Here is an 11,640-nt window from a genome sequence, read left to right as displayed (position 1 = left end):
CCTATATGTAGTATTTTTTACATAGTTAAAATAAGAAAAAATAATTAATAAGTAAAATTTTAATTAATTTTATACTCTTAAATATTAGAAAATTAATTATAGAATACTATTTTATCTAGTGTGTAATCTATTTTAAAAGGGTAAAAAGACGAACGATATTTCGGTAAAGGATTTTGTGCTTTTAATATAGTAATAATATAAATATAAAGTGTTACACATTCAAAGTCTTAAAAACAAGGAAGTACTATGGATTCTAATAAAACTACAAGGATTCATGTTAAGGAAGAAAGACAAAAACTCCAAGTTAAAAGAAATAGTATATGTTAAGAATCGTGAAGGACTGTGAATTCATGTTAGATACCCATAGGATTCAACCATAATAGTATATGTTGTGGGTTCATAATAGTATGTGTTGTGAATTCACAGCGTTATGTCTCTTAATTTAATTAAGTAACCAAAACGAATTCTTTTTTCACATGTAAGGAATTTTAGTTTTGTTACATAATTTAATCAAGAAAAAGGATTTATATGAGGTAAAATCTTAATGAATTTTAAAGTCTTAAATATTAAGAATCTTTACATAGTTTAAATAAAGAAATATTTAATAAATAAAGTTTTAATTAATTTTAAGGTCCTAAATTAGGAAAGTAATTAAATTATAATTTTGTCCAATATAAAATTAATTTTAAAGGGAAAAAAAAACGAACGATATTTCCCTAAGGGTATTTATGGTTTTAATATAATATAGATAGAGATATAGATAGATTATTAATATCTAAATAACGGAACCAAACGATCCTGAGTAGTTAAAACAAAAAGATTAAAAAAACCCACACACTATGCAATAGGCTACTTTTGTCATTTCCGGGTGAAGGTATTGCTCGAATCCCTGCTATATATTCAGAGAGAAACAGAACAAATAAAAGGGTACACGAGTGAGAGTGAGAGTGAGAGTGAGAGTGAGAGAGTGTAGTAGGTGAATATCACAATGGATGCAGATTACGGAATAGCTAGAGAACTATCTGATTTGCAAAAGCATCGATCTCAGTACCAACCCGAGCTTCCTCCTTGTCTTCAGGTTTCTCCTCATCTCTTTTTTCCTTCTGCATTTTTTCCCCATCTGTGTATATCTCATTCGTTTGCCCGCTTATTTCACTGTTGCGTATGTTTTAAAATTTTGAAAATCAGCAATAATATCCTGCGAATTGTGTGTCTTTGGTTTGTCTCCGCATACTAACAATAGATCTGACATTAGTCATTGTGTTTATATACGATTTATCAAATTTATAAATCAAATCCCAGCGGAGGCCAAAAAGAAATTAGGTGATTTCTTCCCATATATTTCAGGCTTGGTGGGAAAAATTACCCGATACCTGTGTTGGTGGGATATAGCATGTGCCTGGTGTAATAGTCGAGGCACGCTCAAGCTGGCCCGGACACCACTATCTCCAAAAAAGGTAAGTTGATCGAGTAGTTATGAGAAGGAAAAAAAAGGAGAATTTTAAGTGGAGTAGGGTGGTAGAAGCGAGGGTTAGAAGGGCGGTGTCTATTTCCGAGAACCAGTTCGGTTTCATGCCGGGACGTTCGACGATGAAAGCCATCCATCTTGTTAGGAGGTTGGTGGAACAATACAGGGATAGGAAGAAAGATTTGTATATGGTGTTTATTGACCTAGAGAAAGCGTACAACAAGGTCCCTAGGGAGGTCCTTTGGAGATGCTTGGAGGGAGGTGTTCCTGTGGCATACATTAGAGTGATTAAGGACATGTATGATGGAGCTAAGAATGGGGTGAGGACAATATGATGGAGTTAAGATTGGGGTGAGGATAGTGGGAGGAGACTCGAAACATTTTCCGGTTGGGATGGGGTTACACCAAGGATCTGCGCTCAGCCCGTTCTTATTTACTTTGGCTATGGTTACACTGACGCATCATATTCAAGGATATGTGCCATGGTGTATGTTATTCGCTGACGATACAGTACTGATTGATGAGACGCGAGGCGGTGTCAACGAAAAGTTGGAGGTTTGAAGACAGACGTTAGAGTCTGAGGGTTTCAAGTTGAGCAGGACGAAGATGCAGTACCTAGAGTGCAAGTTCAGCGTAGTGTCAGGGGGAGCAGATATAGACGTGAGGCTTGTTTCACAAGTCATCCCCAAGAAAGGAAGTTTCAAGTATCTCGCAAGGGGATAGGGAGGTTGACGAGAATGTCACATACCGTATATGGGTGGGGTGGATGAAATGGAGGCTAGCATCCGACGTCCTGTGTGACAAGAATGTGCCACCAAAACTTAAGGTTCAGTTCTACAAGGCGGCGGTTAGACCGACTATGCTGTATTGGGCAGGATGCTGGCCAGTCAAGAACTCCCATATCCAGAAGATGAACGTAGCCGAAATGAGGATGTTGCGATGGATGTGTGGGTACACTAGGTTGGACAAGATTAGGAATGAGGATATTTGGGAGAAAGTGGGCGTGGTCCCTATGGAGTATAAGATGCGTGAAGCGAGGCTTAGATGGTTCGGGCATGTGAGAAGAAGAAGCTTAGATGCCACAGTGAGGAGGTGTGAACGGTTGACGCTGGTAGGTAGGAGAAGAGGTAGAGGGCGGCTTAAGAAGTACTGAGGAGAGGTGATCATGCAGGACATGACGCGGCTTCAACTTACCAAGGACATGCCCCTTGACAGGAGGATATGGAGGTCGACGATTAGGGTAGAAGGGTAATAGGTCGTCGTGTGTTTTTCTGATCAGTTCCAGGTTTATTAGGGCTAGCTGTCTAGTACATTGTGTTCGATTCTTAGAATGCCTGTATTAGGGTTGTTTTAGTACTATCTTCCGCTTCGGTGTTCTAGTAACCTGTCGTGTTACTGCTTGTGGCTATTGCTTTTGCTATTGCTATTGCTACTGTTTTCTTCCATTTATTGTTTCTCCAGTTCTTACATTATTGATATTATTTTCCTGGCCTTGTTGTTGTTATTTACTTGTTCTTATTCTTGCTCTCGAGCCGAGGGTCTTTCGGAAACAGGCTCTCTACCCTCCAGAGTAGGGGTAAGGTCTGCGTACACATTACCCTCCCCGGACCCCACTTGTGGGATTCCCACTTTTTTTTTTAAAGTGGAGTAGGGTAGAGGGGCAAGTCGGGTCCATTATCCATTGAGTTTCAAACCTTGCACCATTGGCCTTCAGGGATTTCTCGGTTTTAAAAAAGTAAGAAAAAAAGTGCTTTAATCTAGTGTAAGAGCGTGCTTTGCTCTAGTGGTAAGAGCGTAATTTGTGACGTGAAGGATTAGCCACATGTCACGAGTTCGGTCCCTGCTGCAGATAAAAGCGTGGAAGTTAGGTGAAGAAGAGTAAAGAGGTGGGTGCGTTATCCACCATGTCCCAGACCCTGCGCGACAAGTCCGTGGGGATTTCTCGGTCCCAAAAAAAAAAAAAGAAGGTTCCTGTCAAGTGCCTCCAGGAACATATGCTAATTGTCTCTTCTTTGATGGATAACCAAGGCAAGACTTTGCATATGGAGTCCTTATCCTCGCAGAACATGTGTAATGCAAAATCTAGGATGAATAGTGTATATACTTTCTGTCCTGTACTACAATAATGTTTTGAAATTTTTCAGTTGTTTTATCTGATTATCTTGTTAGATGTATTATCGTGTTGATTGATTACCAGATTCCGCTGGATTGTTTCATTGAATAGTGTTCAAGTCGTGTTATCATTGTTTATGAAATGTGATCCCAGTTCTTTGTATCTATGATATTGATATTCACTTAAATATTGCTCTTCGAAGTGATCACAGAAGATGCTTAGAGAATTCAATCCTACTAACTCTTTTAGGATGAAAGATTTTTCCATCTTCAATCATGAGTTTATTAATCTTGTTTCACTACGACAGGGCACTACTGTGCGGGTAGAGCTAGGTGATGCAACCACTGCATCAGATCCCTCTGGCGAACACACAATAAGTCGGTCTTTTCCTCACACTTATGGGCAGCCCTTAGCCCATTTTCTTAGGGCAACTGCTAAGGTCGCTGATGCTCAGATAATTACTGAGCATCCGGCAAAGAGGTATGCGCTATAATTCTTTAGTTTACTTGCTAATGGCATCGGTGTTGAAATCATGAGATTTTTGCACCAAGTCTATGTTGAATGTAGGTGTATGACTATTCTTCTGTTTTGGTGACTGAAATTTTTTTTCCTTTTAGTTTTAGTTTTCCTGTAGCACTTACTGTCTTGGGATCTAACTGAGGGGACTTAAACTAAAGGTTCCTGTCAACACTGATGTATTAAATTCATGTATAAACATAAGGACAAAAGCTCACTGAGACATATTTCCATGAAATGAGCTTTATTGATTTTTAAGTGCATCACAAACATTTCTGATAGCTAACGTGCTCGCTGTGTGTGCTCTTTCTTTTTAGGGTTGGAGTTGTTTTCTGTGGGAGACAATCTCCTGGAGGGCATAATGTGATATGGGGTATTCATGATGCTCTTAAAATTCACAATCCTAACAGCTCTTTGCTTGGTTTTTTGGGTAAGTAGGTGTTTTATGTTGGTGCTCATGTTCTGTGATGCATATGTTCACGTACTCTCCTATAAATCTGCTAGATTTCAAGATTGTTTCTCATACTCTCCCGGTTGACATCGTCTTGTCATCTATTATTGGGACATCAGGGCAGTAAACCCTTGGCAGACCTACTCTAACACGGTTAACATGAGTGTCTCTTTACATGTGCCAACAGGTGGTTCTGAAGGTTTATTTGCTCAGAAAACCCTAGAGATCACCAATGATGTTCTTTCCACCTATAAGAATCAAGGTAAAACCTGGTTTTGGATGAAGTCGGTATTTGTTCCACTTTATCTTTAAGCTTATCATTAGTTGATTTGTCGCATTTAAGGTGGTTATGACATGCTGGGCCGGACAAAAGATCAAATTAGAACGACTGAGCAAGTTAATGCCGCGATGGCTGCATGCAAAGCTTTGAAATTGGACGCCCTTATCATTATTGGAGGTATTGATTATGCAACTTTTTATGGTTCATTATGGATCTTCCAGCACAGCTAGCTTGCACGCACACACACACACACACACACACACATATATACATACTAACATATGCATTGGCTTTTGAAGGGGTAACATCCAACACTGATGCTGCTCAGCTGGCAGAAACATTTGCCGAAGCAAAATGCCAAACAAAAGTATGCATGAGTTGAGGCAGTTCTCTTTATCTAATTCACTGTTATGTTATATAAATGAACAACCTAACATTTTTTCCAAGTGTTTTTGCAGTATTCCAACATTAACCTCTGCATTCTCTTTTCCATTTTATCCTCTCATTGTGGAAGGTTCATACTTTCTGATTGTCCTTTTCTCCAGGTGGTAGGAGTTCCTGTTACATTAAATGGAGATCTAAAGAATCAGTTTGTTGAAACAAACGTCGGTTTTGACACAATATGCAAGGTATTAGTCCAATTATGTCAATCATTTGAAAGGAATTCATTTGAAGACCATATTTGTTTTTTTACATTATGCAGAATTTACATCTAACACCTTTTCCTTTTCCTTTGAGAGGCATCGTCCTTTAGACTCGTGGTCATGCTTCCCACTCTAAGTTTGAGGGTCTTGCGTATGGTTATGGTGGTGGGCTGGTTGAGTGTCCTTTTCTAAATTGCTCGGACTCGGGTGCCGGCATCCGATACGGGCACGGATCCGAGTGTCGGATTCGGCAAAATCTAAATTTTAAGATTCGAGGGTGCGGATCCAGGTATGTATACGGGTGCATGGATTCAGTTAAAAAAATTTCAAAATTATAAAAAATAGAGCTATAAAGAGAAAAAGAAAGCCATTCAAGGCAGGCCTTCCATCAACTCTCCATCTATATCGCTGCTACTGTCTACCAGAAGTATGAACTCAGAACACGACCCCTTGAGTTCTTGGTTTTTCTGAAACACAAAGTAGCAAATATGAAACAAAAGTACTACAATATTGAAGGTATGCTATTTTACATGTCTTAAATCTGTTTTATTTTTAATTTTGAGAAATCAAAATCTCAATTTCCCCCCAAATTTGTCGATGGACTCAGGTCAAAGTATCCGAAGTTAGTTGACCGAATCCCGGATGCGTATCCCGCTCCCGCACCCGCTCCTATCCCGTGTCGAGACGGGTGCAACACCAAAAACGAAGAGTCCGCAACTTAGATCCTTTTTACTTTTTATTTTAGATGTGAATGGAATTTGGGGTGAAGTACATTCAGATGCTGAATGTTGTTTGTAGGTCATTTTGATGACTTTTGCATGAGTGAAAAGTCTTGTTATGATGCTATTTGTGTGCTTTAACTGAAACAAATTTCTAATAAATTATATAAATTGTTTTTGGGGCAGAAGCTTATTATCCTTGTTTCATCTTAGGTTAACTCCCAACTTATTAGCAATGTTTGCACTGATGCGCTCTCGGCAGAAAAGGTAATTGACTCATTCATGTCTTTCACGTCTATTCCAATTTCTAGTGGTGTAGTTGGGTTATTTAAAATATACCTTTCTGTTGGGTTTCATTTCTATTATATAAATTTGTTTTGATGGTGTTGACTGTCTGTTGAATTATGTTTACAACCTTATCTTTTATATTTCCAACCCATGTCCTTTGTCAATCTTTTATATAACCTGGTAATTTTTCCTTTTCAGTACTACTATTTCATCAGACTCATGGGACGAAAGGCATCACATGTTGCCTTAGAATGCACTCTGCAGTCACATCTTAATATGGTTTGTTTTACGGCTTCACTAGAAAACTAATGAAGTGATATTGCTGTTAGGACATGCTCTCTCTTAGAACTTGCAAGCATTCTCTATCGAAAAGTGGTAAATGATCTTGCAGGTTATTCTTGGTGAGGAGGTAGCTGCATCAAAGCTTACTCTTTTTGACATCACAAACAAAATTTGTGATGCAGTTCAAGCTAGGGCTGAACAAGGTGTGGAAATTTTACCTTTTTCTTTTGTCTTTTGAGGTGTTTTTCCAAACATTTTGTGTGCTCACTAAGTTTTTGAATTTAGATAAAAACCATGGTGTGATCCTGTTGCCAGAGGGACTTATTGAAAGTATTCCTGAAGTATATGCTCTACTGCAGGTAAATTGCAAATAAAAGAGTGTTATTTTCTTAGCCTGCCTCCCAAGGTCCTCTTTTCACGCCCTCTTCCCTCACCCGAGGGACAAAAAAGAAAATAATAAAGGGGAAAGAGAACAAATAGGCCAAAAAAGAAACACTTTCAAACCTTAATTGGGCTTCTATGAGTCTTTGTTTGGAAATGGTTTTTGGTTGTCATAATGCCTTTTTATGATCCTGTGCATTCCAGGAAATTCATGGTTTACTCAGGCAAGGCGTTTCTGCTGATAAGATTTCCTCTCAACTATCACCTTGGGCATCTGCGCTGTTTGAATTCTTGCCTCCCTTTATAAAAAAGCAGGTGCCACTTGTGTATTGTTGGAATTGAGTGCTCAGATATCAAATTAAGTTTAATTGGATAGTTCTTACATAAAATGCTTGTGATGTTACAGCTCCTGTTGTACCCAGAATCAGATGATTCTGCTCAGCTATCACAGGTAACTAATTCTCCCGTTTGGATGTTGTGTTTGGTGATACATATGGACTGTATGTTTAGTTGACTGTTCTTTTATTCTTCCTCCACAGATTGAGACCGAGAAACTTATAGCTCATCTTGTGGAAACTGAAATGAATAAGCGATTGGTATAGCTTCTATTTCCTCTATTCTGCAATCTAAAATATTGCATATGATATTTTGAATGGTTGTTCTCTTCTGACACTAATGACTGGTAGGAGCTTAAGGACAAATAAATGAAATGTCCCATCTCTAAACAGGAATTTTTTTTTTGAGAAAGGATATATATGCTGTTTTACTAATATTAAGCTTTTCAGCTTGTAAGTATGGTGTACTGGCTTCTACGTTGTTGTTGTGTTACATTTCTTTGCGAATTTGTTAGACGGAAAGTTACAAGAATAATTTCCTTTAATACAACTCATACAATTTGTGCAGAGATGATTAAGGACCACATTTCTGCGAGTTTGGAGTGGGGAGAATAATATGTTTAGACCTCTGAGAATTAAATCAAGTTTTTCTCTTTCCTTATTTCATGAAATACAGCTCTTCTTCATAACATTTTACCCAGGAATTCTAAATCTTAAAGCTGCTTGTTATCTACTCCCAGTTACAAGGTTATGTTAAATAAACTCTTCATTTGGTTTGACATGTCAGTGTCAAAGGGGTAAGACATGGGTATTGGCTATTTCATATGGATCCTTAATCATAAGCTCAAAAACTTGCTAAAGAATTAATGCAGCCTTATTTAATAGTAACCATGTTTTCACTGAGCAGTCTTTTTTTGTAAACTTTTGTTTGCTTTCAAGATCATTGTTATTACTTTTAACAGCTGGTGCATCGGAAAAAGTGTATTTCACATGATCTGTTTATTTTTTGCCTTGGTCAGTGTTACCTTTACGTAACATGTCTTTATATTGGGACTTTACAGAAAGAAGGAACTTACAAGGGTAAGAAATTTAACGCAATTTGCCATTTCTTTGGTTATCAAGCTCGGGGATCATTGCCATCAAAGTTTGATTGTGACTATGCATATGTAAGCTTTGATTTTGTTCCTAGTTTTTTCTTTCTTTTTCTTTTAATTGAGATATATAAGATTGTTACAGAATTAAAAAGATCGTAACAAAATTACATGCCAGGTACTTGGTCACATCTGCTATCATATTTTGGCTGCTGGCCTCAATGGTTACATGGCCACTGTGACTAACTTGAAGAATCCTGTCAACAAGTGGCGCTGTGCGGCTGCTCCAATAACTGTAAGCTCCATCCTATATTTTGTACTGATCTCCCGTAAGGACCCTAAAGTTTATCCACTTTTTATGAAGTGGTAATAATTACATAAATAAGGTTTCACTCTGTCCACTACCTAACAAAAAATAAAAAACAAAAATAATAATAAAAGAAAAGAGAAAAATATTGACCTTATCACTGTTTGGTTAAATTCTAGGCTATGATGACTGTGAAACGGTATGGTCGTGGTCCTGGCAACGCAGCAATTGGAAAGCCTGCTGTGCATCCAGCCACTGTGGATTTGAAGGGCAAAGCATACGAGTATGTCAATATCCCTACGTTTTGCTTATTTACAAGTGAAGCTTCAGAGGAAGTTGAACCTTTGTGGTTGAAAAAGTAGGCAGTAGACAGTAAATTCCCAGAAAAAGCTCTCTTAAGAACTGGCATTCCAAAGCGAATTTTGTGCATTTAACTTGTTTGTCTCTGGCTTGCCACTGGGCCTGATTTGTCTCTTTTTTTTCTGGTGCAGATTATTGAGTCAAAATGCAACAAAGTTCTTGCTCGATGATGTATACAGAAACCCAGGTCCCCTCCAGTTTGATGGCCCTGGTGCTGACGCAAAGGCTGTAACTCTTTGTGTTGAAGACCAGGATTACATGGGTCGTATTAAGAAATTGCAAGAGTATCTGGACAAGGTACTGATTTTTCAACCAGAATATCTAATCTTAAGGAAAAACATAGCATCATTTATTTATCATGCCAACTGCTATCCAAGCTTGTCTATAAATTTAAGTTTTCTTTTTTGACTTTGGTATGTTGCATATTTATCATTTTATTTTCTACTACTTTCCAGGTTCGTACAATTGTGAAGCCTGGCTGCTCGCAAGATGTCCTGAAAGCAGCATTGAGTGCCATGGCTTCTGTCACGGACATTCTTTCCGTGATGTCCTCACCTTCAACTGTGAACACGCCATTCTAGATGAGAACCCCTCTTAACCTTGAGGAAATTTAGAGGAAGTCCTATTTGCCAAACTATGTAGTCATTACCTTTTCTTTTTCTTCCCAAACATCTTTCCGATTTTGCACAAACTTTATTTAGGTGCAGAAATGTTAGTTAATTGTGATAATAGAGGTGTTCAACTGTCTTTAGTTTATTCGTTTGCAATTTTGACAAGGCGAATGATGTTGAGAAGATTGTATTTATGCGGTTTCTAGGGGTACAAATTCGTTTACCTCTAAGTTATGGTGACTGTTTGGATTTTTGTATTTAAATTTGATTGCAAACCTATCCAGTTCTGGACGTTTTCGCGTACGTGTTGCAGTTGAGACTTCGAAGCCACTGTTTAGAATACTCTGTATCACGAGTCTCGAGTAGTTTTATGAGGTGGATAAATCTTTCTGTAGTTTTGAGATAGATATGTTTGGACAAGCTTTTAAAAAGTATTTATAAGTATAATTTTCTCAAAATTGCTTTTCAAAAGTGTGTTTGAAGAGAAGTTACTTTTTTAAAGCACTTTTATTTTCATCTAAGAGCTTGGCCAAATATTTCAAACTTTGAAGCTTTGCCAAACAGGCTATCTTGGACAATCCGTGGAAATCTCAGACATAGTTTCGTCATCATGAATAGTGCTGATCTAGCATTGGCGAATGCAAATTTTGTGTATCTGATGTCTTGAGTCGCTTGTGTTTTTGGCCACCACCAACAGGAACATTACGAAGGGTGCCACCTTTAGTCCAGTGCCTTTTGCAAGATTTACAAAAATGGCGAGGCTGTGACTTGTTATAATTGTTGTAGTAACAAAACTTGGTGTTGGTTGATCCACACCTCGGACAATTCAAGAGAGAGAAGCTTTTAATTTTGAGCTTTTCTATTAAAAAGGAGAGTTTTTGAGTAATTGCTAATTGGTACAGTGCAAGATTTTGGCACCTCCGTATATCTACTATCTGGTTTTGTTCGTTTTTATCAATCTGGCCCTGGTGGTTGTCCTTATACACGAGCAACCTAGGAGTTTTCATTAGTATTTAAAATCGAACAAAGTAAAAGTAAATTTCATTAAATGTCTGTTCCTTTCAAGCTACTTGGATTGTTATGGCTGGCTGCCAAGCAATAATAGGAAGACTCAGTTTTTACCTGATTAGCTCGTTAATGTAAATACGCCAATTTGTTCAAGCTGCTTGGCATTTTGAGCCTTCAAAGAGGATCTCAGCGAAAATGGCTTTGGAACATCTTTATTTTGTCAACTGCAAATTTTTAATGCTTCTCTCAGCCACAATACTTTGCACCTTTCCTCTTTGGTTGGGTCTTTCGGTGCTATCACCTTTTTGGTGCACCGTCCTTTTCCCCCTCCATTTTGTTATTAATGTATTAAAAGAGGAAAAACACTCTACCCTTCTCGCCTTCCTAGACCCCACTTGTGGGATTTGATTAGGTTGTTGTTGTTGTTGTTGAAGGAGGAAAAACAGTTATTAGTCGTAGGGCCGAATACATGCAGGGCAAATCATTTTCTTCTCTTTTCTGCAACCAAGTAATGCTGTCAAATCAAGAATCATCATTCTTGTACATTGGAGTTGCTTATGACTAATTTGAACATCGCTCGGTCTCTGTTCTGGTCATGTCTGTGATAAGAATGAATGTGTTCATGCCAACAGCCACATGAAATTTGTTATCCATAATGTAAGCGATGCTGAAGCAAATGCGTAAGTCCATAACATAATCACTGAACACTCACTCTCACCAGCTCCAAACAACTGCATCATGGTGCCTGCAAAGTGAAACAAGAGTAATTTACAATCCCATCTCAAA

At 38.1% G+C, this 11,640-nt stretch overlaps 1 protein-coding gene across 1 annotated transcript; it reads left to right on the top strand.

Annotated features, from left to right (window-relative positions):
- The first annotated feature begins 924 nt into the window (after positions 1–924).
- On the top strand, positions 925–10,137 carry LOC104101708 (pyrophosphate--fructose 6-phosphate 1-phosphotransferase subunit alpha-like). The gene is made up of 19 exons (XM_009609205.3): positions 925–1,078; positions 3,889–4,061; positions 4,415–4,527; positions 4,736–4,810; positions 4,892–5,005; positions 5,128–5,195; positions 5,374–5,457; positions 6,405–6,458; positions 6,678–6,758; positions 6,871–6,964; positions 7,047–7,120; positions 7,347–7,457; positions 7,549–7,593; positions 7,682–7,738; positions 8,539–8,643; positions 8,747–8,863; positions 9,055–9,158; positions 9,367–9,532; positions 9,691–10,137. Exons 1-19 carry the CDS (start codon positions 989–991, stop codon positions 9,814–9,816), a joined length of 1,851 nt encoding a protein of 616 aa, XP_009607500.1. The 5' UTR covers positions 925–988; the 3' UTR covers positions 9,817–10,137.
- Positions 10,138–11,640: the final 1,503 nt, after the last annotated feature.

Source organism: Nicotiana tomentosiformis, chromosome 12 (assembly GCF_000390325.3).
Source record: "Nicotiana tomentosiformis chromosome 12, ASM39032v3, whole genome shotgun sequence".
Classification (NCBI taxonomy): Eukaryota; Viridiplantae; Streptophyta; class Magnoliopsida; order Solanales; family Solanaceae; genus Nicotiana; species Nicotiana tomentosiformis.
Note: the sequence above shows the minus strand (reverse complement) of the source record. Positions and strands in the feature narration are given on the sequence as shown.

Coding starts and splice junctions, on each gene's coding strand:
- LOC104101708 (XM_009609205.3), top strand. CDS start 989: ATGGATGCAGATTACGGAATAGCTAGAGAACTATCTGATTTGCAAAAG. Junction 5,458..6,404: donor GTTTTGACACAATATGCAAG/GTATTAGTCCAA, acceptor GTTTCATCTTAG/GTTAACTCCCAACTTATTAG. Junction 7,594..7,681: donor ATTCTGCTCAGCTATCACAG/GTAACTAATTCT, acceptor CTTCCTCCACAG/ATTGAGACCGAGAAACTTAT.